General features: G+C 53.7%; 1 protein-coding gene across 4 annotated transcripts in view; it reads right to left on the reverse strand.

Annotated features, from left to right (window-relative positions):
* Window positions 1–27,511, reverse strand: part of SAMD11 (sterile alpha motif domain containing 11) — a 139,790-nt gene that overhangs the window by 2,632 nt on the left and 109,647 nt on the right. For all 4 annotated transcript variants that reach the window (XM_067311204.1, XM_067311207.1, XM_067311206.1 and 1 more), the window contains 6 exons: window positions 23,732–23,879; window positions 15,190–15,305; window positions 14,736–14,814; window positions 13,761–14,464; window positions 6,434–6,558; window positions 1,778–1,888 (listed from right to left, as the gene is read on the reverse strand). In XM_067311204.1, the coding sequence (XP_067167305.1) occupies window positions 1,778–1,888; window positions 6,434–6,558; window positions 13,761–14,464; window positions 14,736–14,814; window positions 15,190–15,305; window positions 23,732–23,879 (1,283 nt within the window). The remainder of the gene's footprint in view (window positions 1–1,777; window positions 1,889–6,433; window positions 6,559–13,760; window positions 14,465–14,735; window positions 14,815–15,189; window positions 15,306–23,731; window positions 23,880–27,511) is intronic.

Genomic DNA, 27,511 nt, shown 5'->3' on the forward strand with positions numbered 1-27,511 from the left:
CAGCAAGGGCCAAAGGCCTCACAACTTTCCAGCACCTACACAGCTGTTTCACATTTAAGCTTAAACAAAAACACAGGCTTGTGTTCAAGCCAGACAACTGGGGCATTATTCAGTTAGCAACATCAGTGCTTTGCCGTGCTCCCCCCTCCCTCCCCCCAGCTTGCTTACCCCCCCCCACCCCAACCCTGCCTTATTATAGAACTTTTAACACTATTGATTAAATTGAAGCAGGGTTTTTCTTGTTTCAGACTATATCTCATATTCCCCCACCAGATCTGATCTAAATATGTCTGTGAGCTATTTAGAGTTCTCTGTTTTTAAGAAACATAAGAGCTTTAGTTCCTACTGAATTAACCCACCGGGAACAATTGCCCACAGAACCTTTTTATTAGACCCCTCATAAACAGTGAGGGCTGTAGGGAAAGTAATAAAGTTGGTCTTATTGTTTTAACATAATATAACAAATGTACAGGTTGTAGGTTAGGGAAACTAAGCCAGAATAGTGACTATATGTGCAATGCATGTATGTGCATACACATTACTGTCATAATTCTTTGCATGACATAATCCCCTAGGGAATACAAAGGAACAGTCTGTTCTTGACATGTGTCAGAAGCTATTTTCTGATTCATTAAATGAAGAAGAAAAAAAAAAAAAAGAAACTAGTGGGGATGCTTTTCTCGATTTGAGTCCAACTAAGAGGAAGTGGAAGTCACGATGACCACGATTCCCAGTCAGAGAAGGTGGGAGAACACCAAAGGAATTTTAAGAAAGCAAACTTCTACTTTCAGAGAACTGGGAGCCAAGTAATGGGGAAAAACAAGTGTTTTGAGGAGGACTGGCATTTCTTTACAGAAACATCATTACTACAGGCACCAGCACAAACCAGTATGTTGAGGAGGAAATACAATCTTTTAAAAGCGAGAACTTGGCTAAATCATCAGAGGTAACTACACTGGAAGTAGAAACTGTATCAAAATACAAATGCAAATACAAATGACTAACACACACAAGCATTTTGGGGGCAGGAGGGGCATCAGCAAGACTGGTAAGATAAGACTAGCAAGAGCTAAAAACGTTACAGAAGTCTATTAGTAGCACAGCGGAGAAAGGGAAGAGCTAGTCCATTACTCACTGTGGAGGGAAAGTAATCAACAGATGGTGCTCAGAAGTGTTAAATGCCATTTGTGCTTTATGCCTAGCTCAAAAGGAGATCTGCCAAGAGCCACCTAGTACAAGGAAAATGAGCGGCAAAAGGACATAAACCCAGTCTAGAAAAAGACATGGTTCCAGAGATGACTTTATCCAGCTCTTTAAGTACTCTGGGATGACTGTTTGCAGCGGATTTGAGAGCCTTGCCTTGTTTGTATACCTTCTCAGTCATTCATTCTTCCTAGCCTGTATTCATGGGAACTGCCTGAAGTTTCTATTCTAGGAGAAGCTGGTACATTTTAGGAGGTTCCTACTGCATCGCTGTTATTTCCTCTGCCCCTTGCCCTGACCTATCTGCTCCCGCACCCCAGGCAGAGAATAGAGTCCTTGTTTTCCTCTCTGAAAGAGTTATGTGACTGCCTTCACATAAGGATATGGAACAGTTTGGAGACCAGAAATATGGCCAAGCTTTCTTGAAACCAGAATTAAAAATAAATAAATAAAATTTTTAACAGTTATTGCTTGAGACATTATATTCAATAAACCAGTTCTCTTGACAGAGTTATTCCAGCTAGGGACAGCTTTAACGCATACCAATTGCTGCTACACAGAAAAGCTGTCCTACCTGTGACCTTATCTTCAGTGCCGGTCCCAGTTTCAGCCCCATATTGTTCAGTAAGTGCTCTTCTGTCAGGAGGGGCAGGGTCTCACCATCAATAGCCTGCTCTCGGAATACCTGCAAGAAACCAGAACACAGGGCCGCACTTAGAAACGCCAGGGAGCTGCGTTAGAAAAGGTAACTAACCACATTGCCCTAAGCGCCTCGGTGATGGAGGCCCAATTATATGCATACGGTAGAGGTATGTACCATGCTGTATCCACAGTTAGGAGCCAACACATAAAAGGAGACACGTGAGAATGTGAATTACGGATGGTTGGTCCAGGTCAGGTATAGCATAACAACTTCTTTTATTTTAATGTTGGAGTGGGGAGTGAAGTTTTTCCCCTTTTCTGCGGGGAAGGTTGCCAAGTTCAGCAGCCTCCACACGCTGACCTAAGTACATTATGAATAAACTCAGCTGCCAGAGTATGATAGCGGGTTTGAGAAAGTGTGATGTGCCCAGGGCCCTATCCCAACTCCAAAAAAGGGCAGAAGACAGACAAAAAGATAAGAATCTAAATTTCGATAAATCCTAGCCCATTCATATTGCACAGCTATTTGGGAAAAGTTGACCAAGTAACCTTCAAAAGCATATTGAGGCTTCAGTGAAGTAAATGCAATTGAAACAGTTTCCAGGCAAAATACATAAACAAACAGATCTGTGGATCACATTCTGCAGGTTAGATGGCTTCATGTGCAAAGCTGAGTTTTGCACTTTTTTGATCCTTACGACCATTCCTAGAACATGTGAGCAGCCTGGAGAATGCACCCCATCATGCTGGTCGCCAGTGACGTCCAGAACACCATGGGCTCGGCAGGGACTAGCCCTCACCAGCCTGCTTTAGCACTAGGCCCTTTTTCCCAACACATCTAGCATGGACTAAGCAGTGCAGTTCCACTATGTCGGCTGAGCTAGCCAAGAGGTACCACTGAACACGGCGTGATCCTTTGTGGCCAGTTTCCAATAACAATACAGCTATCTTATCCCTTTCCCTGGTAGTTGCGTGAAGCAGAATCATGTGCTGTGCTGTAGAAATGACAGCAGGGCTAGCATAGTCTATAAAATGGCAATTGTATATGAACACGTATTCTAATACATCCAGCCATGCAAAACTAAACCATTTTAACATCTTCCTAAGGGAGAAGAAGAAGAAAAAAAAAAAAAAGCTTTGCCTCTATCTACCTCAAATGACAGGGTCATGCAGGAGTTTTGCACCTAGTATGTGCTGTACTATAAAGGTTAAGGTCTGGATACATGGTCTTATTGCTCCATTCGTCATATATCGAGCAGGGCCGTACTTATACCAGTCTCCCCTGGGTGTTTATTTGGGAGATATGGGCTCAATACTTCAAGAGTAAACTGCCATCATTCAGCAATTTATCTAGCAGGCTCCCCTTGGTTATGGGACCTGGGAGAGGTCAGTCACATGCCTGTTTTTTCTTACTAAACCACACCTTCACTCCATAGGTGTTTTTTTTTCCACACCATGGCTCACATTGGATGCTCGCCCAACTGAACTGCCTGCGGGGCCTGATCCTGTTCTGCCTCTCCATGCAGCAGCTTTTTCATAGCATTGCTTTTACTAAACAGTAAGGCAAGGGGAGTTCCCAGTTTACTGTAATGCCTTCTTTTTCAACAGCAGACCTTAGCCCAGAGCCATCCCTTTGGAGACGGGCAATGGCTGTTAGAGCTAAGGCAGCTGAGCTGTTGCAAGCCTTTTTTTATTGCTGGACTCCACCAGCAAAGCTGCTCATGACTGCAGCATGTGTTTCTGCTCTTTGACCTAGCAAAACTTAATATACTGATTTCTTTTCCTTCCTATGAAGCCAATATGGCAGGGAGCCAAAAGCCTCCTTTCACTCGGCACTAAAACCCTCCACAAAAAGCCTTGAGAGCAAAAGCATCCCCCTTGGGTGTCCCACAGGTCTTGATCCACTTCAGGGACAAAGTTGAATATTGTCAGGGGCTGAAAGCAGGAACGGCAACTTTGTTTTCATTAAAGTTTTTTTTTTATTTGTCTGAAACGTGTTTCTAAATGCACAGCATACCACCAAGCTCTTGCTGGGTTTTCCTGGCAGGAGAATCCTGCAGGCCAGTGCCAGACCTCCCCGGCAGCTGTGGTTTTGGAGAAGAGAACACAGACAGCTCTGCAGTTCAGAGCCACAGACATGGGTCTCCCTTGCATATTGCTATTTTCACATAGTAAAAAAACCTGTTAAGCGTATAACCGTGGTGCATAAAAATGCATCATCCCTTAAGCCATGCACCCCCCTACCTAATGCAAGGCCACAGCAGGAGGCTGTTTACAGCAGCTCCTATTATCGTAAAATATTTTGTTTGCAAAGCACTGAGAGGATTGCTGAGCCTTTGTCTCAGCACGCTATTGATTTCTTCCCCCCACCTCAGTACACCAGGGGCTGGCATGGAAGGTGTAAATGGATGATCCTTCGGCAAGGTGTTTGTGTTAAAGATTTCTCCACATTTCCTACCAGTCCCAACATTCATAAGCTTCCAGGCAACTTCCTGAACTTCATTCATCAACATGGGAATGTGGACGAACTGCAACGTCACCAGTGCAATAGCCTGTTGTTTGAGGTGCGGGTAACGGAGCAGAATGTGGGCAGCTGCACATCTTTGGTTTTAGAGCCTTTTGCTTGAACTCTCTTATTCCTACCCAATAAATAATCATCAGCGCGTACTGCAGCCCACACCCAAACACTCCTGAGCCCTTCCCCTTTATCAGTCTCACTGACAGCAGCTCCTGAGCCCTTCTCTCTCGACACATGCACAGAGCTGCTATCTGCTCCCTCATCTTTTTCTAAACGCTTGTCCTGTCCCTCGCTCTCTCCACAACCAGAAGCCAACCCTTCTCTCGTTCGCACACCTGCACACCCAGTCACCCTGGTCCAAGCCTTTCTGTTCTCCCAAACCAACCGCAGCCTCTGTCATTCCTCCTGGGGAAGGTTACACATGCCCATCTTTGTCACAAGCACTCGCTTTCTTCAGTACTGCCTCTCACGTGCATGCATGCACGCACAGCTGCTTGCTCCAGAGAAGCACCAGTTTTACAGGTGGCTTTAATGAAGCATGTCATGATGGGATTAACATCATGGTTAGTGGGCAAGGAAGGACAGACTTTGGATTGAAAGCCTCCTTTCATCCTACCACCTACAAGCCTACATCATCCTACCACCTGAGAGAGGTGCGAGGCAATTCCAAGTTTCCATAATGAAAAGTAAAATCCAGCTCCCAGCTTCCCCACCCTCTTTGGGATATTTTAGATCTTTTAACAGTAAAAACATGCACCTTTCCCCAAGGTGCACTACCACAATCAGCATAACCTAAGCCACGTACCTAGAGCCAGATATTCATACTGCTTTCCCAACAGCCAGACCCAGGAGGAGCTGGGACGCTGAGCTCCACCCTCCTCAAAGTGGCCAGGGGGCACAAGTTTGGGGAGAGGATGCTTGCCTAATGCTTTGAACCACAGCTGAACTGTGCCTACCAACTAAAACAGGGAGACATAGCTAGGGCTAAAGAGGGGGAGGAGGGAGGTTTTTGGAAATCAGCTTTCATCCAGCCCAGATGCAAAGGGACAGCTTTGCACCCCTCAGTTATCAGTCAGGAAAGCTCCTCTCTTGAAGTGGCATGTCTGCAAAGCTCAGCTCCTGCTCTCCTCCTCTTTAAAGGACTGTTCTCAGCCTAGGATGCATCTCTGCTGAAAGGCAGGATTGTCCTCAGCTTTGGCCCTTTGCCCCTCTATCTCTGCTGCTTTCGCTCCCTCCCTTCTCAGCACACTGTACCCGCTTTACACGGCTGTCCCAGACAGCTCGGGAATGCGCGTCTTCGCAGATGGTGCAGTCTCTCAATAGGGCATTTATAACGGCCTCCAGCAGATGCAGGAGCCAAAAACACAGGGCTGTTTTTTGTATTGAACCTCATGACCTCACACTGAGCAGGCTTTATAAACCCTCCGGTACTGAGGGATGCCTCAGTTCCGCTATAAAGAGCTCAAAAATCACAGTCATCTTCATTCTAAAGTACAAGCATGCAGGTCACTTTGACGCTCGAAGCCCGGCGCTCTCGGAGCCCTCCTCTGCCCCCCCAAGCTCCAGGCACAGCCAGGGAGCACAGCACCTCCCGCCCGCCCGGCTCGCTGGTGCTGCGAGCCACCCGCCTGCCCCGGGGCACCGCTGACAGCACATCCCTCGCGACAGCAGCTCGCACAAAGCCGCCCTTGAGTTCAGCTCCACGGTGGGGCACAGGCCGACGTCGGAAAACACGGGCGGGAAGGTGAGAGGCAAGTGACGGGGAGCCGCTAATCACGCTCAGCCTTGCAACTCAGACTCCCAGCCTTGCCCACCCTGCGCTCTCCTTACCGCGACCTGCCTGCCAGGCCCACCACACCTTTGGGGACTCCACCGGCAGTCAAGCAGCTATTTTACAGTCCACTAGAAACACGAGAGCTACAGGTCCTGCAGGGACCTGAGAAATACCTTCTGCTGGCACGGACAGCGCGACTAAGACGGGCACAGATAGGAAGGAAAGAAGAGGTGCCTGCAGTTAGGAGATTCCTCCCACCTTTCCCCATGATGGTCTCAAGGCTGTCAGAGGTTTACCTGAGTGTACTCGGTGCAGCCAGACAAGTTGGACACAAAGCTACACACATCCTCCACTGTCCATTTGCTGATGTCTTCCAGCGCGGGGCTTTCCTCGCCATCCAAAAACAGACCTCCCATGGTGCCTGGATTGTTTGGAGTTGGGCGGTGGGAAGGAGGGGAGGAGAAAGAAACATAAATCATTAAAATCCCACACGGACAACAACTAGCCTGCAATCTGAATATTTTTCTCTAGCCACACATTCATCTTTAATGACCTGTCAGTTAAAGCACTGGGCAGGGTCAATTCACAGGCCTCTTCCTCCTGGAGGTCCCGAGCTTAGAAAGGGGGGTAGGGGAGAGGAAAAATCCTAGCTAATGCATTTCATGTGTTTAATGTTCTTCAGCTGCAGAGAGGAGACTGGGGGAGGGGAGAGAAAAGAAAAAACCCTGAAGGAGTGTTTCTCCACACGCACCGCAAAGCGGAAAACTCTGACTGCCCTGTGGGTTCCTTTCCCCCAGCCCTTCTCCCGGCTACGTGCTCGGAATGATAACAGGGCCCGGCACCTCTCCCTGGTGGCCCACTGCTCTGCCAGCACGGAAGTCGCTGGAGAGCTTCTTGCTCTTCCCAAGCGTTCGTTGTCAGTCCACCCCAGCCTCAAGCATCCATTGGACCAGCCTGCCCCAACCCACCCGTTGCCTCCGAAAACACCACCCTCCACCCACCCCCGTGCAGGGACGGGGCACCTGGCGGTGGCGGGACGACCCCTGCCAGCCCCTGCGACGCTCCGAGGAGAGCGCAGCTCACACGTGTCATCCTCCGAAACGCAACGGCGGTTCAGGTCCCAGCCCTGTCAGCAGAGACGGAGGCGCTGGGAAAAGTGCCGCAGTCCCAGAGGGGCGGAAGAGATCCCCCCCGCTGCCTCGAGCCTCCCGGGCCTGACAGCACGGGGAGAAAACCAGACTGCAGCTGAGAGAGGAACTGCAGCCGAGCCACAGAGGATAAGAAACGACGCTGGGAAACACCGGCCAGGTAACTCCCTTCCACTATAGTGTGCAAAGGGAAAACACGGAGACGGGTACTGAAGAGACCTTTTTCCAGAAAGTGCCGCTTAGAAAAAAAAATGCATTATTAACTTGTGGAACTCGCTGCTACATGATATCACTTAGACTAAGAGATCAGAAGGACATTTAGAGGGATGTGAACACCCATGACTATACTAGGTAGAGTACGAGTTTATGAGGGATATAAACTGTTACGTTTCAGAGCATGAAGCAACAATTTACCAGAAGAAATATTTCTCCCAGGGGTTGATCATGACAAAATTATCTGTTCTGTAGGTTTGAGATTTTGCCCTGAGGCATTTGATCAGCGCCATGAACGCAACCCCTTGCGGTGACTGCTCTGCTCCTGCCCACAGCGGGTTGGACAGCACCTCTGCAAGCAACGACAAGATAAGGCGGGATGCAACAAAATCCTGGTGGGGAGCATAAGCCCAGCGAGCCACGAACGACCAGCGTCCTGGGGCAACGTCCAACAGGCCAAAGATGAGAGGTGCAGGCAGAGCCAACAGCAAAGTCGCATGCTGAGGACCCACTAGCTAGTTGGCAAAGCCACCAACGCACTCCAGTGTAACAGGAAAAAGAGAGGATTTATAGAGGAAGTTATCATGCCAGTGAGATGCTTTTAAAACAGCGGCAGTCTGCACAAGAAGCAGTCAGACGCTATGTCATCATTTCCACGACGTTTCTGCTCCTAGCTTGCTCCTTCCCCTCCTGCCCTGCCCCGAGCCTCACCCTCCCCTGTTCCCGAAGCTGCACCATCGCGTCCCTTCCAGCTACAGCCCTGCTCTCGGGCAAGGAGACAGCAACGCCTGCTTCGAGCAGCCCTGCGGCCTGAGCCCCTCTGCATTTCGCTGTTTGTAGGCTGAAGGCGCATCTCCCCGTGCAGCAGTCACACAAAGACCACCAGCCTCCTGCCAAGACAGGGCCGAGCAGTCATCGCTCGCAAACACCCCTAGTAAATGAGGACGATTTCACGTCTCTCCTCATGGGCGCAGGCCCAGTACAAACAGATGAATGCTGGATTCCAGCGCCAGAGTCTCCCCAGCGCTTGCCTGGGGCCGTGGGGAGGGACAGGAGCCCTCCAAGGCCTGCAGCCTCCACCGGTCCCTCTGGAGCAGGGCCGGAGCTGCCCATCGCTCTCCCGAGCCCACTGAATAGCTGGGCTAGAACGAGCTTTTCCCAGCTAGAACGAGCTTCAGCTATTTTTGCACCTCTGGCAACAGCTGCAGAGAAGATGACTGGCTTCCCTGTGTGCTGGGTGACTGTCAGCACGAGAGGATAGGTGGAGGCAGAGGACGTCGCTGAAGAGCCAGTGAGCACTTCCCTTCTCCTCACCACCCCGGCTACCAGGCAGACAGACAGATGGACACGAGCCTTCACTTATTCCTATTGCATTCCCTATTCCATAAGACAAACTCCCAGCTGCTAATGCTAAAATTCACAAAACACTGAAACGGCTGAGGCCCGTTTTTTTTCTCCTTCTTTTGCCAGTCCTGGGGAGGTCTTTTCTTTCTTAAGTGGTGGGGGGAGGTAATTCTCTTTCTCCTTTTTGGAAGAGTGGCTGCAGCCTGGTAAATAGAGGAAGTGAAACTGAACTCAATTATTCCAGGCACAGTCAATGTTCGGGCGAGACACCTCCATCTGCAGCCAGAGTAAGCGTCTCTGAGGGGATCTGACTGTAACAGCCAACTGCTTTAAAATTAGGTACTTCCTTATTCCAAAAGCAAGCCAAGGACTGAATTGCAGCAACACAGCGCTTGGGAATGAATTCTCCAGCCACCAGCCAGCTAGACCCATCCTCAGCCTTTATCGCAGCCTGCGCAGAGAGAAGCTGGTCAGTCACCACTGGTCCCTACCGGTGTGGACAGAAATCCAGTCCCATCTGCTGCGTTCACGACTGGCACGGATGGGAGGAAAGGTGTAAGGCTTCCCTGTGGTCCCTCTCCTCTGCACGCGCTTGCAATTCTGGAAACCCACCAAACGCAGGCTCATTTGCAGCGTTACTGACATCACCAGCAGAGCTGGGCTAGCGACTGTTTCTCCTACACAAGTCTTTCTCCTTCTGTGGTTTTCTTTCATTTGCCTTTTCATGCCCCCAGAAGAAAGGAAGGGGTGCACACAGACGCACGCACAGCAAGCCTGCTGTCTCCAAGAGTGAGGGCAAGACAGGTCCACTCTATGGGAACGAGAAGTATTTTCCACGTACCCGCACAGAAATACAATATGGCCAAAATATTTATCTCAGAGAGTTTGTTTTCCCTTCCCATTTATACCAGGAAAAGACAGACACGGACTTGTGGAAACGGTCTTGGGAGGGGGAAGGTAAATACCAATGCTTTGGGCTCTCTCCTGTTAGCAGTTTCTGTAGCACCGAAGTTAAGAGGTAGAGGGTGGAAACCTATTTCTACCGAAATCAGTGGCAAAACACCTCTGTTCTCGGCAGAAAGGCCCAAAATCTCACTGCGACTGCAGAGGAGCTCGGCATTAGTAGCTCCAGAGTCTCAGTCACCGTCCTGCGTGCTCAGCACCCCTGAAACGGGGATACCGGAGCCCAGTGTCCAGGCGTGCCCTCCCGCCCCTCTGCTCCTGCTCCAGCTCTGCCACCAGAAGCCTGTCAGGTCAATGCGGGAACACCAGGAACTCCCCCAGGAAGGGCTCGGCGGGAGGACGCCCTAGCCGGTTCCTCTGGCCTCAGCACGAACTGATTTTGCAGCTAGCACAGGGCCAGCCCTCAGCACACAGCGTCCAGTCACTGGCCCTTTCTAACCCTGAAGGCCCTGGAGAAGAAGGGCTGCTGTCCTTCCTCCCCTCCCTCCCTCCCTCCCTCCCCAGAAAGACACCGCACCTCCCGCTCCATCTCTGTGCACGGCTGCACCCGCTCACCACTGCTCTGGCAGGTTGAAGAATGATAACAAATAGATGCCAAGTGGCTGTAAGGAATGCACCTTTTATTATAATAATGGCATGTCACTGGATCCCGCCGGACTGCGAGGATGGATAAAGGGCAGCATCCATTGCCTGCGAGCCTCCTCTGTCTCGCTCTGTGATAAATGACGGTCCGAGGGACCGGTAATGGATTACAGAGCATTTCACCAGCTGGGGCCCAGCATGGAGGCACTGAAAAGAATTCATCGTCCCAGGCTGGTGTCTTGCAGACAGGTGTCCACGTAAAGGCCCTCACCACCCACACCACAATCCATTTACAACTTTTCTCCCTTCTCCCGACGTCTGGCTGCTTCAGAAGAGAAGCCAGAGGCTGAACGGGTCTGGGAGAGCAGCCCTTCTGGCCATCCCGGCAAGGGAGACGTCTGCTGCGATTCAAGCAGACGTGCTGCAATGGGGCTGTCTCTGCTGCACGGAGACACGCAAGTTCTTGCTCCTGGCATCACACAAGACAGTCTAGGTGCCTACTGGGAGCCCAGAGCACAACGCAAACCCACTGGGACGCCAGCCCACCTACGGGTTTAACCAGTTTTGCTACCGCTTTGTAACACCTCTCCCGCCCCTCCCCATGCACGCGCTCCCTCCTTCCTGCGCACCAGAGCGCGCAGGTCAGGGAGCGGCGCTGCAAGGCTCACGTTAATAGCTCTCCAGGCTACAGATCAATAGAAGGATTTTAGCCTCCTGCACACTCCATCCTTCACCTTTTCCAAAGGACAGGGCTGGAGGAGGGCGGCGGGAGGGGGGAGCAGGCTGCTGAAACCTTGACGAGATGAGGTCATCGAGCAGCCGCCGGATCCCCAGAAGGCCGCTCAGGGAATCGACCCAGCTCGTCAATATTCAACCCACTGGGGACAGAAAACAGCTCTCTGCCTCCAAAGGAGGAGCCTTCCCTTGCCGGAAGCCCAGAGGAGCTGCCTGAAATCCAGTGGTCATTCTCAGCCAGTCGCTCCTCTCCTCTCCTCCCTCCGTCTCCTCCTTTTGGCCTGCCGTGTCACCTGCCTTGGTTAGGTGGTTACCTTACAACATCAGCCTCGAGCGAGCGCACAGCACAACGTCAGGACCACCCAGGCCAGAAGAGCCGCCCTTGCACAAAAAACAATTAAGGAAATAATTTGGCACCGGGGGAGGGACGGATGCAGTTCTGTCTGTCTGTCGTCAGGCAGTTTGCATTCTCCGAGGGCCAAAGCAGCACATTTTCGGTTGCGCACCTTACCCCAGCACAGCCCAGGACACCGGCAGCATTCGGATCAGTGCAGCCCTCAGTATTTCGGTCGCTGAGCTCTCTTCCCAGCTCCCCTCTCAAGCTGCTGCGCTGCTCTGGACAAGGCGCGCTGCCTTCCCACGCCTCTGTCTCAGCCGAGAGCTTTTTCTGCGGAGCCGTACGGTGCCTAGCATAAGGGGGCCCAAACTTAGTGCTCTCCCACAAACAAGCGGCATTAACGATGACAACAACGCGGGAAGCTAGCTGAAAGCCAAAGAACGCTCGGAGAAGGACCGACAGCCCTGCAGCAGGCTCCACAAATCAGAAGCGCCCTGGACCCGGCAGTGAAACACAGCCCTGATCTTTGCCGAGGCCTCAAGACACCATCGTGATATAAATTTGAAGTGATAATAATAAATGGCCTATTATAGTAACTCGCGCATTGCTGGGGGAGGGAGGAAACCCACCTACAATCCGGCCTCCCTACGGAGCCTTGCAGAGATGATCGAGCATCACAGAGCCCTGCGCTTCCCTTTTTAATGGCCGGGAGAGAAAGCCTCCTGCGAGGAAGCCTCGGCAGCCCAAGGCAGCAGGAATATTTATCACGCTGGCCACCTGCCTGTCACAGAAAAATCGCTTCCTCCCTCCTGGTTGGAAGGCAGCTCTAATGAGCGATGGGCAGCCGCGTTCACGACCGCAGCAGCTCTTTGCATAGCAAAGAGGCAGCCTCGGCGACCCACACGCCGTGCCCCCCCTCCGCCCTCCTCCACATGGTAGAAGGTCCTACCTCCTGCTAATTGCTCAGCTATGTAATTAGCTTGGGCAGCTTTTGGCTCTCGGCTAGCGCAGCAGGGCTGCCACCCTGCTCTGCCCACAGGAGACCCCGGGCAGACCAGCTATCGGGGTGTGAAACCCCACTTCGCGCTCTCTGTGCTCGCTGCTCCCATCCGGCTCCAGCTGCGCCTGTCCTCAGTGTCCGTCTCCGTGCCCGAGGGACCGCACCGCTGCGGACCGCAGACCGCTGGCAACGACCTCCCTGCCTGCCAGCACCATCCAGCGGGCCCCAACCCAGCTCCTAGTGCCCCCGCAGAGCGCAAAGTGCACCACAGGTAGGGGAAGCAGTCCGTCTCCCTCTGCCGAGCCTGGACAAGGACAAGCACCAGGGCCGTGCCACGTCCGGGCTGAGGCTTCTCGGGGGGCACGTGGCCTCTACCCCTGGAGCGCCCCCACCAAAGCCTCCAGTTACCACTTTACCTCCGGCTGATGCTTCCCTGATACACAAGGAAGAGAGACACAGCAGTGCTAAGAGCACAGGGCAGCCAAGACGTGCAAGGCACTGCCAGGGAACTCTGACACCCCCTCCCAAAGGTGCCATCTCACATGCTGCGCTGGGAATGTCCCAGATGTGACACCGAGCTGGGAGGAAAATACTGCAACTCTAATTCTTCGTTTCCTTCCCCTCAAACCATGGCAATGTAAAGAAGGAGAAGAGAGCGTGCAGTAACCAGACGGCCACTCTCCTGCCCTGCACATCCCCGGTGCCGCCCGCACCGTTCCTCAGCCGCACTGCAAGCCTGCGGCCTCTGCCTGCCCAGGGCACAGCCAGGCTGCCCCGGGAAGCTCTTCTGCCTTTCCTCTGTCCTGCTATACCAGGGCGTTTCCCTCCAGCCTGGTCCCTCCAGTCCCCACTGGTTGGAAATCACACGAGCACAGCCCAGCAGACACGACAGCTTTTCAAGCCACCCTTCCAGATATAACATTTCTGGCTCTTCGCTTTGCAGGGCAGCCCCTTGCAGCCATTAATAATTTTTGCTGCCTCTCCCTGAAGGCCCCTATAGTTCACAGGTATCTCTCTTGAGACACAGCATCCAGAGAAGGTCTAAGCAATTCTAAGATCCCTTAATCCATCACATTGGCCTCTCCCTTCTCATGGGCTTGGCACTCTTTATGGCTCTTGATTTCCTTCATTTCAAATGGAGTCCTTTATAGCAAATAAAAGGTGGTGCTCGGCCCCCCCAGAGAAAGACGACCTACAACAGCGCCGCAGACCAGCGGGTGGGAAGAGTCCCACTTTCAGCACACTGCAAAACGCGTTGCTGCTCCAGCCAGTAACTCAGCGACGGCCCCCCATGTACCCACCTGCATGGAAGTACGGGCTCATCGTGTAAGGGAATCCAAAGGGCAGTGGCTGAGGTGGTGGGATGGAGGCTGGCGGGAGGTATTTCACCTCATTTTTGTTGATGCCTGGGCCAAGCAAGTGGCTGGGGGACTCGGCGCTTGAGGAGCTGCAGGGGGCGTTTTGGCCAGCAGCCACTTCACCCAGCTCCTTGGCCCCCTCGCAGACTTTGCCTGTCTCTTTGCACTCCTTAAGCTCAGCGGCCGAGCTGCTGCTCTCAGCCTTCAGGCTCTCCGGCTTCTCGTCGCTCACGTCTGCGTCGCTCTCAGAGTCCTTCATCTCCTCGTCGTTACAGTCTGGCGCCCCATCCCGCACCCGGGGCTCCGCCAGCTCCTTGGCCTCGCTCAGCCCTTGCGGCTCGGCGCGGTGGTGCGCCGATTTGCGGCCGCCCCGCCGAGGCTGCTCCTTGGGCGGCGTGGCGCTGCTGGGGACGCCGGGGTTGAGGGAGAGCAGGGGCGTGTTGTTGTGCCGCAGCACCAGCATGGCGTTCCTCCGGGACAGCTCCTCCCGCAGCGGGTGACCCTCGGGGATGTCGTGCACGTTGCGCAGGGCCGGGTGATCCGGGGGCAAGCCCGGGTGCAGGCTCAGCGGATCGCTGGCCAGTAGCCTTTGCCTGTGCAGGTTCTCCAGCTCCTTCTGGCGGATGATCTCAGCCGACATCTCCAATCTAAACGGGAGAGACAGGGAGGGAACATCACTGGGGAGGCTCTGGGAGTGACTCACTATCCCCCACCCATGCTGAAGCAGAGCTTGCAGGACCAACGTACGGTCTCCACATTCTTATGTATTTTCCACTCTTGGACACTGCCCTGTCCTTTGTGCACAGCTCATGCAACACAGCACTCCACAATACTCTGTCTGCTCCTAGAAAACGGAAGGAAAAATCCAACCCAAACCCGGGCAGGCTTAGAGGCAGGAAAGACCCCCACATTCTTTACCTTGCCAGGTTTTGCTTTCGTAGCATCTCCTGCTGCCGTGCAAACATCTCCGCTTGTGCTGGCTGTAGGAACCCATAACCTGGGGAAGGACAAAATAATAACATGGGGTTATTCGTGCCAGCACGCACTCCTTGCTAACTCAGGGACAGCTCTCCAGAGGACTAGCTGAGCAGGAAAGGGCAGTTGTGAGCACGTCTGTTCCTCCCACTCCCAAGGCAGTGCAGCCTGCCACTGAACCACCGTTCCAGGGAGGCGGACGGGGAGCAGAAGAGAAAAGGCAGCCAAGGCAGCCTGCTCCGACCACTGCAAAACACAGGTGAGCAGAACAACAGTGATGGGGAAACAGAAAACCTGCAGCCGGGCTGCTTGGCTGAAGGAAAGTTTGTCGCTGCCAGCACCTTCTCTCTACCCACTCCCCCGGACTGGCTGCGAGCACGTCTCCTTACGCACTCACCTGGTGTCTGGCACAGAGCTGAAGGCACCCCAAGGAAAGGAGGTCTCAAGTGGGGCCCCAGAGCAATATGGGGCGCATTCTGAGGTGAAAGCAGAGGTGGCGGGTGGGATATCTCCCTGCAGAAATCAGAAAAGAAATTAATGTTGAAAATCTGGAGGCTCCATTAACAGGATCGGAAAGTCCTGGCTCAGCAAGAACATCCTTTCTACAGATGACCTGAGTTTGACACGGGGGTCTGTTCTGATATAAAAAGATGTCTGATCATCCATACGCCAGACTTGAAAAAGGGGAGAGAAAAAAGAAAAGACGCAGAGCCAGAAGGGGAAGAAAGCAGCCAGGACTCTAAAGATCCCACTTACCTCCCATCCTCCTGTTCTGACATATTTGTTTCTGGGGCCTTTCACCTAGGCTCTTCGAAGGGGCTGTGGCTGCTGAGGGCTAGCAAAGGCAACGCTGATGATCCTTGTGTTTGCCTTTCCCCCCCCCCCCAAAAAGCCTGAGTTTTTATCTCCGCTACCTTCCAACAGAAAAGGCATGTTATATTTTGGGAGCTGGAGAGAGGGTCTGTGCGGACTGGAAGGCCTCGCTGGCAGGCCTTGCAAAGATCACTGTCCTGGCTGGGGCAGGGGGTGAGCTTCAATTCCGGAAAGCAAAGTGGTCTGCGAGGCAGAGAGGGACACAGGAGGGATGGGGAGGGCGATGAAGCGCAGCAGGAAGCGCCACGGGGCCAGCGCTGGAGTCAGTGACGCTGACCAGAAGAGGCACAGGGGATGCAAGGTGACGCGTAAGCTGGAGGAGGCAGGTTCGAGGGGTGGGCAAGAGGACAGCGCCCGGAAGCAAAGCAGGTAGGAGCTTGCTTGCAGAAAAAAAGAAAAGAATATGCAGGAAGGGAAGAGGAGCCAAGGTCTCTTCCATTAGTCAAACCTGCCCTGGGAGCCTGCAAGCAAATCTCTGCTTTCCGGCTGCATGTCTCTTAATTCCTTTTGATAGCCACTTACAACATTATTACCTTCACCAGGGCATCTAGAGGCAAAGCCAAGTGCTGTGCCGTTTATTTTCATTTTACGATGTCTCCCTATAAAACCTGCTTCAGGAGAGACTGGAGGGCAAGAAAGAGGGAGGAGCAAGAAGGTGCCTGTGACTGTGCAGGATGCAGACTATACACACAACCGCGGTCCTTCCATCAGCCTAGGGTGCGTGGGTGTGGGATAATGGGAGAATCCCCGCTCTCCATGCTCCCACCCCACACAGCTGAGGATGGATTACCACTGTGGGTCACGAAGAGCCAGACAAGAACCATTTTGGGACAAGGGTGGGAAAATAGCTCCATACAACACCAGGTTTTCAGCAATCATTGCAAGGAAAGGATTCCCGCCCTTTCCCTAGATCTTCCTGGAATAATTTTATCTTCATTCTGTGCAACAGCCACAACAAAATGCTGCTACACACCGATCCACAGCACAGAATGGGCTGAAATTCCTCCTTCTCCCTGCCCCTGCCCATCTGCCTGTCTCTGCCTCCCCCTTCCCGTCTGTCTCTATTCTCCTTCTCCCCTTCCTCTGACTGTCTCCATCTCTCCTTTTCGCCTCCTTCCTCCCCTAGCTCTCCTCTAAACTAATTGCACAGCTCGCTGTGTCTGGAGGAGAGCCACAGATCGATCCGTCGCTGTTGAAATGTTAATGCTAATCGTATAACCGCTCCGCCAGCACCTCGCACTTCAGTGGCAGCTCCAATTAATCTCAGGTAACGCAGCGCGTGACCTTCGGCTCGGAGCCGGGGCAGCAGCCAAGCGATGCTTATGTAATTACACCATGAAGTGTGTAATCACCTGCCCTAATCCCCGAGGCCTCACAATTAGCCGAGGCCTCGGTCGCTGGGCTGCCAAGTGCTTTGCCACCCTGGACAGCCTGCAGATGAATAACGGACAATTAAAGCGGCATGACGGGGGCTAGGAGGTGTCCGTTCGATCGTAATTAGCTGTAATCATGGGGAGACGAGCCTGGCAGACGTGCTGTTCGTTTTATAAGAAGCAATTTAGGAAATCAAGTCGCTTTTAACCATTGCACGGCCAGGCAAGCAGTGGCCATGTCCCCCCTGCCTTTTACAAATGCAGAAAAGGGGATTCTGTAAGAGAGCGAACGACGCACAGAAGCCCCAGGTGCAGGCTGCACACAGAGAGCTCAGAAGGAAATACTAAAAACAAAGAAGGCCTCTTGGTTTTCACCAAGAAGAGAAAACCTGTGCTCAGGAAGCATGCAGTTCGATGGGGCTCAGGACTGGGCACTAGAAAAATAAAAGGTTATCACTTTGGTGGCAGCACAGTGTTAATCAGAGCCTATTTTTATGCTTTAATGTTGCACTACAGGGCCTAATTCTGTCCCTAAGGAACTCGCATCTCCTCAAGACCCTGCAGTTGATTCCCTCTGTCCTCTCATCACAGCTGTGCGACTGAGCCAACCTCCCTGCCGTTCAAGGCCAGGGATCAGCTCACACTTTGGACTGGCAAATGAGTGATGCGCCAGCTCGGGAAGGGGTGAAGGTGGGAGAAAGCAGTCGCTGATCGCACTGCCACACACATGGCAGGCATGGCAGGTTAAACATGCAACCCATGCTGGGGTTCAGTCCAAAGGTTTGGAAAACTCAGAGAGACGCATTTATACATGCTGTCATCATGCCAGCCTGACACAGCTGCAAGGCAAGATGCAAACCAGACCACACAGAGACCCCAGAGCAAAGCTGGAGCTCTCCACCAGAAACGCACGTAGGACAAAGCTGCTCAGCGAGGCCAGAGAGACGGGGTGAGCTGCAGGTCCCACGACTGGCACTGTTAAGACCTGTGGAGTCTGCAGCTTGGAGCCAGAGCAGGGAAGCTACATATGGCCAAACACGAAGAAATCACTGCTGCTCTCCCGCCATCCCCCTAGTGCTCAGCATCAGCCCCCAGCAGCGGATGGCTCAGAAGAAAGCAGCCACGCTCATCAGCCCCCTCTGCACTGGCATTTGGGAGACAAGGGACTCTTCTCCCTGCAGACAGACCGGTACTCCCTGGCTCATCCCGCGCAGCCCCGAGGAGCAGCGAGCCACACCGCCCGCGTTAGCAGCAAGGGCTGGCGTCCCACAACCCCAGTCTCCTGGCTGCCCAGGCAAGGAGCTTGCTGGAGCCTGCCACTGCTCCCTTCCAGCCCATCTGCCTGCATCCTTGGCACGGAAACCTGGCACGGGAGGGAGGGAGTGCGACCGGATCAAGTCCTGACATGGAGCTGGGAAACCCTCACCTGCTGCAGACACAGCCAATCGCTTCCAAGCAAGCTTGGAAATTAACTGGCAACCCCGGAGCAAAAAGCCCCAGAGACCGTAACAGAGTCTACCACGCTTTTAGACCGACGGGCCTCACAACACAAACCCTCGGGTACTTTCTCAGGTAGGTATCAGCCTTCACCTCCCTTTTAATGTACCTTCCTCCTCTTCTTCCAGCTCCCCGAGTAAGGGCTGAATTACAGCCCCATACTCCGAGAACCGATCTATCCCGCGGCAATTACAGCTGATAAGCCCTGTCCCTGCCTTGCAGAGAGCCCTTCCGTGAATGCTACTGCATCTTCCTCCCACCCCCCCTTTTTTTTTTTTTTTTAATATGCCAGCTGGAGGCTTGTGAGCAGGGTATTAGGGGATTTGCACCGCATGCTGCTAAATTTGATATGTCCTTTAACAGGAGACAAATGGTTCACAAGGCTTAAAAAGTATTGACTTTTCTTTAACAATAAGCGCTAATGGCCTTCAAATAATCAATATTTAAAGTCATTATGGGGTTACACATTATACTGTTAAAATCAAGCCTCTCACTTTAACCCCATCATATCCTCCCAAGCCCAGAGCAGCGCTCTCCCAGCACGCTCCAAGCTCCAAAGGCAGGCTCTGAGCAGAGGCTGTGACTGGGGATGTGTGAGAGGGTCAGGAAATGAAGATTGAAACCGGCAAGGCATGGAAATAAATTTAGAACGGATGGAAGAAGGGGAGAAAAGGAATGCATGAGAGCCCTGATTTCTTCTGCTTTGCATTTGATAGGAAGAGACACTTCAAACCTGAGGTAACAGGCAAGCAGCACACAGCTCCTTGCTGGTTCGCCATCCATAGACACTGTCTGTGCCAGGAAGGGAAACTAAATAAAATGAAAGGGCTTTCTAAAAACGCTGTTTGGGATTTCCAGGCACAAAGAGACAGTAAGTAATTGCGCTGCCCTTGTGGGACAGTGACTAGGCCTGGACCCATAGAGGGCCTGGTTTATGCCGGGGGAAATCTCTCCGTCAGAATCCAAACCGGAGTTAAAACCAAATTAGTCAAATGAGATCAAGCTCTGACTGCTGCTCTGCATGACACTCACCCAGCTGGGATCTGGGGAGCAACCCAGGGCAAAAAACAGAGAAAGATGGACGCAGCATTTAGAGCAAAGAAGGGGATGTGAGGCTGGTGTAGGTAAGTGTGGGAGAGAGAAGGTGTCCAGAATGTGTGCAATGCCTTCTATTTTCAGGGTATAAATGTTTTTCCCTGAAGGGGGGTGAATGCTAGTCTCCCCCGGGCTTCACACACATCAGGCCTGCTTTGGCGAGAAGCAGGGTCTGTTCAGCTCGAGGTCTACAGCACAGACAGAACCGAGTTCGTCAGCACGCCCATGGGACGAGCACCTTGGGTAAGACCATGCCTGGCCACCCGACTCTGGAAAAAACAAGTACATGCCAACAGGCTTCGAACAGGGAGAGCAGGATCCGAACAACCCTGCACCTCTGCAGGGCTCAGCCACCTGCTGGTTCTACACGAGACAGAGCAGCTTGGAGATGGGAAGTGCTCCACGCTGGAGTTGTTAGAGTGATACTGTTGTACCCTTTCCTCTTCCAAGTCTTTTTAAAACACTGGACTCAACAGTCTTTTCAAACGAACCACTGGGTCCTGGCACTCTCTAATCCAGTCTGAACCAATCTAGAGAAGGATCTAGGAAACCAAAACCATGAAACCAAATGGATTCTCAAGCCAGTAGCTTAAGTCTACTTCCGGCCAGAAACACCTTTTGTGAGGCGCAACAGTTTTACTAACTCTCTTTGACAGAGGAGGAAGCCGGAGCAGAGAGGTGAAGGGACCATGACTCTGCTCAAGGAACCTTGGGACCCGGTCACCGAAAAAGCACATTTAGTGGGTCTGTGTGCACACACGTGTGCGTATCACCCCCTTCAGAGCCAACCTTGCACTAATGTCATCATTTTTTGTTTGTTTATTGTTTGTTTTGCCTGCTTTTGACCAGTAAAGATAAATGCTAACTAGTTGGCAAAAATATGGACACACCAATCTTCCCAGGTGTTCAATCACCTCCCACTCCCTTCACTCCAAGAAATTGGAAAGCTGTATGTACAGTTCCCACCAGCAGACAAGGTCTCCACATTCCTGTCTCTGCTAGGAAGCGGCACCACCCTGGTAAATAAACCTGGGTCACCAGTGTGGGTTTTTCGCCCTTGCTTTGCTAGACGCAATGGCTGGAGTACAGAGTGGCTAATTATTCTTGCCCACGAAGCTGCGGCACTTGAGAGCTGACCTGATCCCCACAGAGCTCCCGATAGGAAGCTGAAATGGAATTTTAACACCATGCCAAACAGCTCACATCCCCCTGCAATCATGCATTATTACCTCTGCTCCCGGGAAAGGCGATGCCATAAATCTACCTACAGTTTGCCTACTTACACGAGCCAGATTTCTTCATTTCCTCCTCCTTTGTCAGTGCCTACCTAAACCTTTTAAAATTTCCTCACCTTCATAATAAACGTGCACAAAGGCTGCTTTGATTTACCTTGTTGACAAAGACCATGGCAGCCAAATACAAAACCCAAGGCTAATAGCAACAGGGAGAAGGGAAGAGAGAAATTAACCCAAAGAGCGCTTTACCGCTTTGCAACACATGGCCGTAGCTTCTCATAGCATGCCTAAAAACCTTTGTGGTGCTCTGGCAAAACAGCAAGAACCAGTTTGCATGTGACAGCTCCAACCAGGCCTTTATGAGCGAGAGCAGAGTGATACAGGCTGACCCTTAGTGACATTCAGGTGACTGCAGGTCTCTGGGGAGAAATAACAATCATGCTAACTAACGTCAAGCAGACTTGCTAAGTCATGACCACGGGGCACACTTGTAGCTTCCCGTTTCCCAGCAGGATGTCTCGGCTCTCCTAACTGAGGATTATCATACTGGAGAGTGCGGCCAAGGCGGTAGGCCATGCAGGGAAGCAGCCTTCTCACACCCTCTTTGGGTAGGGGATGGCTGCAGAAGAGCGATCAGTTTGTTCCACCGTGTCTTGGCACAGAGGAAGAAGGAAGCACAGGAGGTGCCCAGCCAGGTCCACCAAGGCAATGTTTCACACGGTTTGTCTCAGAGCTCCTTGGAGATTACTCTACCCAGGCATTTAGGGCAGTTCCTGTATGTGCAGCCCAGTGGGGAAACAAAACCAGGGCTGAAAACACGCTATAAGCCTTGTTTCACTCTCTGCAGGCTGTTGCACAGAAACAAGGCCACAGAGCACATACAGCTTCTCTGCTTTGTTTTGTTCCCACCAGAGCCAAGGACTGGTCTTGCTTATATGCAGATAGCTAGACCCCTACAAGGAGGTGCAAACACCCTCACTCCCTGCAACACGTCACATTACACTGCTCCTTGAACCGAGGTGTTCAAAGGCCTTCCCAAGCAGAGAGCACGACTCGCTTTCAAAATGAGAACCCCTGTTGCAGCGCAGCAAGGGAAACTGAGGCACAGAGCGACTCTTGCAGACTTAACCCAAGGTCCCACAGACGTTTCTCTCAACATCAAAGGTAGGCTGTGTCCCTGCATGTTCTCTCCCCACCGCCTGCCTTGCCGGGATTCCCCCCACCCCGACTCATATCAGTGTAACTATTTGCGGGTCCACTTGGATAACTGAATCAGGATTAAAAGTAGTGGTCTCTTCCAGCCTTAAGTCCTGGCCTTCAGTCGCCGTCCCCTGAGCCAGCTGGTAACTTCCCTCCCCATCCCACAACCGAGGAGGAACACAAGCCCTACCTCCAGCCCCTGCTCAGGCTGCTAGATAACACCCTCTTCCCAAAAGGTTTAACGCTTTCTGGCCTAGCCTAGCTTCGTTAGTCGGAGCGCCCGTCTGGCAGCGAGCGGCACATACCTCTGGATGCGATACATATCTCATTCGTTTTCAGTTCTCCCCTCCTGTGCGCAGCACCTCCTCATAAGCAACCTCCACCCTTCCGTACATGCTTTCGCAGCCAAGCCTCCGGCTGGCCTGGCGCTTCTCCAGGCCACACATAGCTGGAGAAATTTTCCTGACGACTGGCTACACTGAAACTCATCTATCTCCGCATTCCTGACAGGTCTGCCTACAATCCACACGGGCCGCATTGGATTTTATTAGGTGGGTTAGCCAAAGTACACCCTGTAGGAAAAAGGTTTACCAGGATTGCCCAGCCCCTACCCGCTGCACACCTATTGGTCAGAAAGAGGGAAAAACAGATGGATCTCCAAGGCTATAAAGCGGAGAAAAAAAGCTCCAGATTCAACATGTACATATACATGCTGAGAATTAGCATTCCAGCCTGCCATGCATCCCAAGACAAAAGCCAAAAAAGTTTAGATACTGGAGCCTTCCATGACTTGTCCCATGATACCCAAAGGCTTTACATCCCCTAACAGCCAGACCCTTTTCCACTTCTTCTATCCTCTACTATCCTTGCCAGAAATGCATGCAGCTTTAATTTATTTTCCCTGCAAAGTTCCTGATTGCAGAGGCAATGGCTTAGGGCACAAAGCAAGACACATGAGCTAGAATTTCCTGGGAGGCAGTGAAGTCAGCTTTCCACCCCTCCTGTCAGTGGAAAGGGGAAGCCTCAGCTCCCTCTTTCTCAAAAAAGAAAACTTCTTGCTCTATTCCACGTCAGGGCATTTGTTCTCTCTTGTTCTTACGTGGGGAAGCTATAAAACGCTAACTTAAACAGCTTAATTTGCTCCGTACCAAAGGATGGGTTAGAGCCTAGCATCTACTCTAGAGATCTAAGGCAGAACTGAGCCCCCACCAGCGAGTCAGTTGTGAACCTGGACCGAAACGCACGCGTGCACAAGCCCGGACGGGCCCCCTTCGCGCACACGCGCCCCAGCATGGGGCAGGCACACGCGCGAAGCCGCGCTTTGGCACCTGTGCAATGCGCAGGGGTGCAAACGTCCGGGGAGGCACGAAGGGGCCTTGCTGGGGCACATCTGCGCGCCTCCAGGGAACCCCCAGCCCCTACCCGGAGCGCCCCTCCAGGCTTGCTCCGAGGCTGCGCGGTGGCCCGCGCCCCCCCCCCCCCCCGGAGAGGGGGCTCCCATGCAGCGACCCCGCCGCTGGAAGGGCTGCCCGGCCCCCCCGGCCCCCCCGGCCCCCCCCCGCGCGATGCCACCGCGGCCGGCGCAAACCCCGCCCCGGGGCGGGGGGAGCCGCGGCAGCCGGTCCCGGCCCCGTCCCCGGCGGAGCCGCCCCCGCCCCCGCCGTACCTCTCGGGGAAGTGGGTGTCCCTGTGCTGGGGAAGGCCCTGCTTCCTCCGCTGGCTGGAAGAGTTGCTGGCCGAGGGGATGTGCGCTTCCATCGCGCCGGGGTTGCGCGCCGCCGCCGCCGCCGCCTCTTGCCGCGCCCGGAGCAGATCTGCGGAGAGCGAAGGGATGAGCCGCAGCCCCGCGCCGGCCCCGCCGCCCCCGCCGCCCCACGGACAGACGGACAGACCGAGGCGCCCGCCGCCCCTCCGCCCCCGGGCTGCTCCAGCTCCCCGCGCTGCAGCCGCGCCCGCCGCAGCTCCCGCAGCCCCCGCAGCCCCCGGGCTGCTCCCGGCTCCCGCAGCCCCCGCAGCCCCCGGGCTGCTCCCGGCTCCCGCAGTCCCTGCAGCCCCCGGGCTGCTCCCGGCTCCCGCAGCTCCCCGCAGCCCCCCCGGGGCGCCGGAGCTGCTCCCGGCCGCGGCAGCCCCCGCAGCCCCTCGGGCTGCTCCCGGCCCCCGCAGGCTCCCGCAGCTCCCCGCAGCCCCCCCGGGGCGCCGGAGCTGCTCCCGGCCCCCGCAGCTCCCCGCAGCCCCCGGCGCTGCTCCCGGCCCCCGCAGCCCGGCGAGCTGCCGAGCGCCGGGGAGGCGGGGGAGCGCGGCCGGCCCGCGGCTCCCTGCCCCGGGCTCTCACGCGGCGGAGCGGGCTCTTGGCGGGATCCGCCTCCGCCGCCAAGGGAGTTTGGCAGCGGAGGAAATTGTGCAACTACGGGAGGGGGTGGATTGCTGCTTAATTGCCTTCCTGTTGGAGGGAGGGAGCGAGCGAGCGAGCGAGGGATGGGGGGAGACAGGCAGGAGAGGGAGGTTTTCCCGAGCCACCGCCCGCTCCGCTCCGCGCCGCGGCCGCCCCGGGCTCGCCGAGCGGCACCTCGGGCCCCGCGGCACCGGCGCCGCCGCCTCCCTCCCTCCCTCCCTCCCCGCGCCGACCCGCTGCCGGGGAGGAAGGCACCCGCGGGACCCCCCCGCGCTGATCGGTGCAGCCTTCCCCCCCCCTCCCCCAGCATCGCCGGGGCGCGCTGCCAGCCCCGACGCCAGGTGAGCGATGCCAGCGGCACCGGCCTTCCCCCGCCTCGGGACCACCCGGCCCCCCTGCCAGGCCAGCCCGGAGCACTGTCCTAGGCGTGCCGAGAGCCCCCGGCCGGCTGCGGCCCTCGCCCGAGCGAGGGGGGACGGCTGGCCCCAGCACGGCTCTGCCCCAGACCAGGAAAGGGCTGGACCGCAGAGCGGAGGGCGACGGGGTGCACCAAGGGGCCCCCTCCAGCCTCAGGCACAGCACTTTGGTAAGAGCGCAGGCTGCAGGGCGGAAGAGAGATGCTCCAGGGACAAGGCGATGCTAGTACCACAGCATACTATTCCACTTGCCTTCCCCCAAGAACACCACAGGTGGACAGACCCATGAGAAGGTCAAGTGACACGGACACAAGTACCAGTTGCACTGAAAGAGGCTTTTTCCAGCGTGCTACTCTTTTGCAGCTAAGCATCTGGAGTCCCCTGTTTATTTGAGGACACCTGATACACAACTCGCTTGATAATCCCACAGCAAAACCTCTGCTGCGATTCGCATGACACACAGGAAATGCAGACACACAGACGCACACTTACAGGAAACCTCCTTCATGCACTCACTCTGCAAAGGGAAACAAAACACAGCCGGGAGGGGAGGGGAGGGAGAGGAAGATTTATCTTAATGAGCAAACCTTGGTCAGGATCAACTTGTATACTGCGATTTCAAAGCACTCCGCATGCACTAGCATATTAGTCCTCCCCTGGCAACCGACTCATAAGGCAAAGTCAACGCAAGAGTGCTGCACAACCCTGGCAGTGACAGACTTGCCCTCTCCCTGCTTTCCTTTACCAGCGCGCTATTTTCCTTCTGGTTCTGGAGTTCCCAGCCATGCATGCTCCCATTAACCACATGACACGTCCAACCCGGTTTGAACCCCACCAATCCCCAATTTTTGGGGTGGTCAGGGCTGAAGCCCTGTGGTGGGACAGCAAGTTGGGATGGAAATGCCGTCACAGCTGCTATTTGTGTTGTCAATAAGCAGGACTTTGGTCCTTGAATGTTTCTAGCCACGTTCATGTGCACGCACCAGTCCCCCAAATGAGGGAACAAACATCAAAATGATCTACAATTTTGAACTGCAAAGATATGTAAGAGAGAGTGAAACAACAAACCCCATTAGATCACATAAAAAGCCTAGAGAAATCTCCAAGCCAGGGACCATGCACCTTCGATGTTTATAAATTAATTATCTGAAAAACCCAGGTCACTCCTTATTGCCACAGCGCCTGTAATTTAGAAGTCTGGCATGCAGCCAATTCCAGAAGCTGCATTGATCCTGAATGACCGCAACAACCCCCCGCACGCACACCCTCTCGGCTCCTCTTTCCCTCCCTCCTTCCCTGCCTCCTCGCACAGCCCCCCCCTCCGAGGATCTGTTATTTACAATCCTGCACTCTGACAGTTGGGAAATCAGCTTGATTGACAGGGGGACGCTGGCGGATGGAGGTTCCAGGCACGGAGACAGACTGAATTCAGAATGCGGGATGAATGCCACTGGGAGAAGGGGGACGGAGAAGGGGGGGAGAAAAGCAATTAAAAAAAAAAGATTTTTAAATTATTAACATTTTTTAAATTATTAATGTTATTGGTGCCTCCATGTGAGCCCGCAGATAAACTGCGCTTTGTACTGGCACTAATAATTTATAGCCCAACCAGAGCCCTGTGGTGGGGAGACGATCCAAAATACACTAAGTTCTGTCTTGTCAACGTTACACAAGAGAGTCTGCCTGTGCAGACTCCTTTTCTCCCTCTGCCCACCCCAAAACCTCAGCGTGACCCCTCCCCCAGCAAATGCTGAGGAGACAAATTAATCATAATCATAAAAAATACGTCAGGCTTTTAATGTAATGAGCTACTTTACTCATTACACGAGGGGAGAAGGGGGCGATACCAGCTGTTATGCAGCACACGCTCTGCCTGGATGTACATGTCCTGCATGTCCCCCGGCCATCCGGCGCCCGGGTTAAGTGGCACACCACGATGTGTATTAGTATACAGGTACATATAGCACGTTTTGTACGGAGTACATGCTCTGTCGTACTCAACATGGTCTACACAGACCAGTGTCTATGGATATTCAGCATTTGCATGTCTGATACATCACCCTTTTGCGCATGATGCATGTGATATACTGTCCTTTCGTGTACTGTGCTTGCGGTCACTGCATGGATGTGTGGAAACCCCAGCCCTACAGTGCATGCCGCTGCCCCATACCTAGTGCTGCACTTGCAGGAGCTCTGCACCTCTTTGTAAATACGTGGGGCAGCTGAACACCACGTAGAGAGGCATGTGCCACGTTCGCTACAGCGTGTGTCAGCATACGTTTACGCCATGCCTTTGCTGATGAGCAAATCCTTACCCTACAGCAAAACGGATCGCTTTCCTACCCCCAGAGACGCCAATCAAATCAGAGTGGAAGGGAAGACAGCCTCTTCATTAGCCTAACAAGAAGCCCTGGGGATTTACACTCCAGACTGGAGATTCTCCTCCAGTTCTTGCCGGATGCTTTGCTGATGCTGCTCGTGCTCCTTCTCTGGAGCCAGCCCTCCAGGGCCTCAGGTAGGAAGCAGCACAGGGGGCACAAATTCTTGCACTGCACCAGTTTTCAGTGGTGCTCCAACCCTCTGCTTCCAAGACTGGAAGAGTGTCAGCTCTTCTTTTGGCCCTGCTCAGCCCGATCCA

Source organism: Apteryx mantelli, chromosome 26 (assembly GCF_036417845.1).
Source record: "Apteryx mantelli isolate bAptMan1 chromosome 26, bAptMan1.hap1, whole genome shotgun sequence".
In the NCBI taxonomy this organism is placed as follows: Eukaryota; Metazoa; Chordata; class Aves; order Apterygiformes; family Apterygidae; genus Apteryx; species Apteryx mantelli.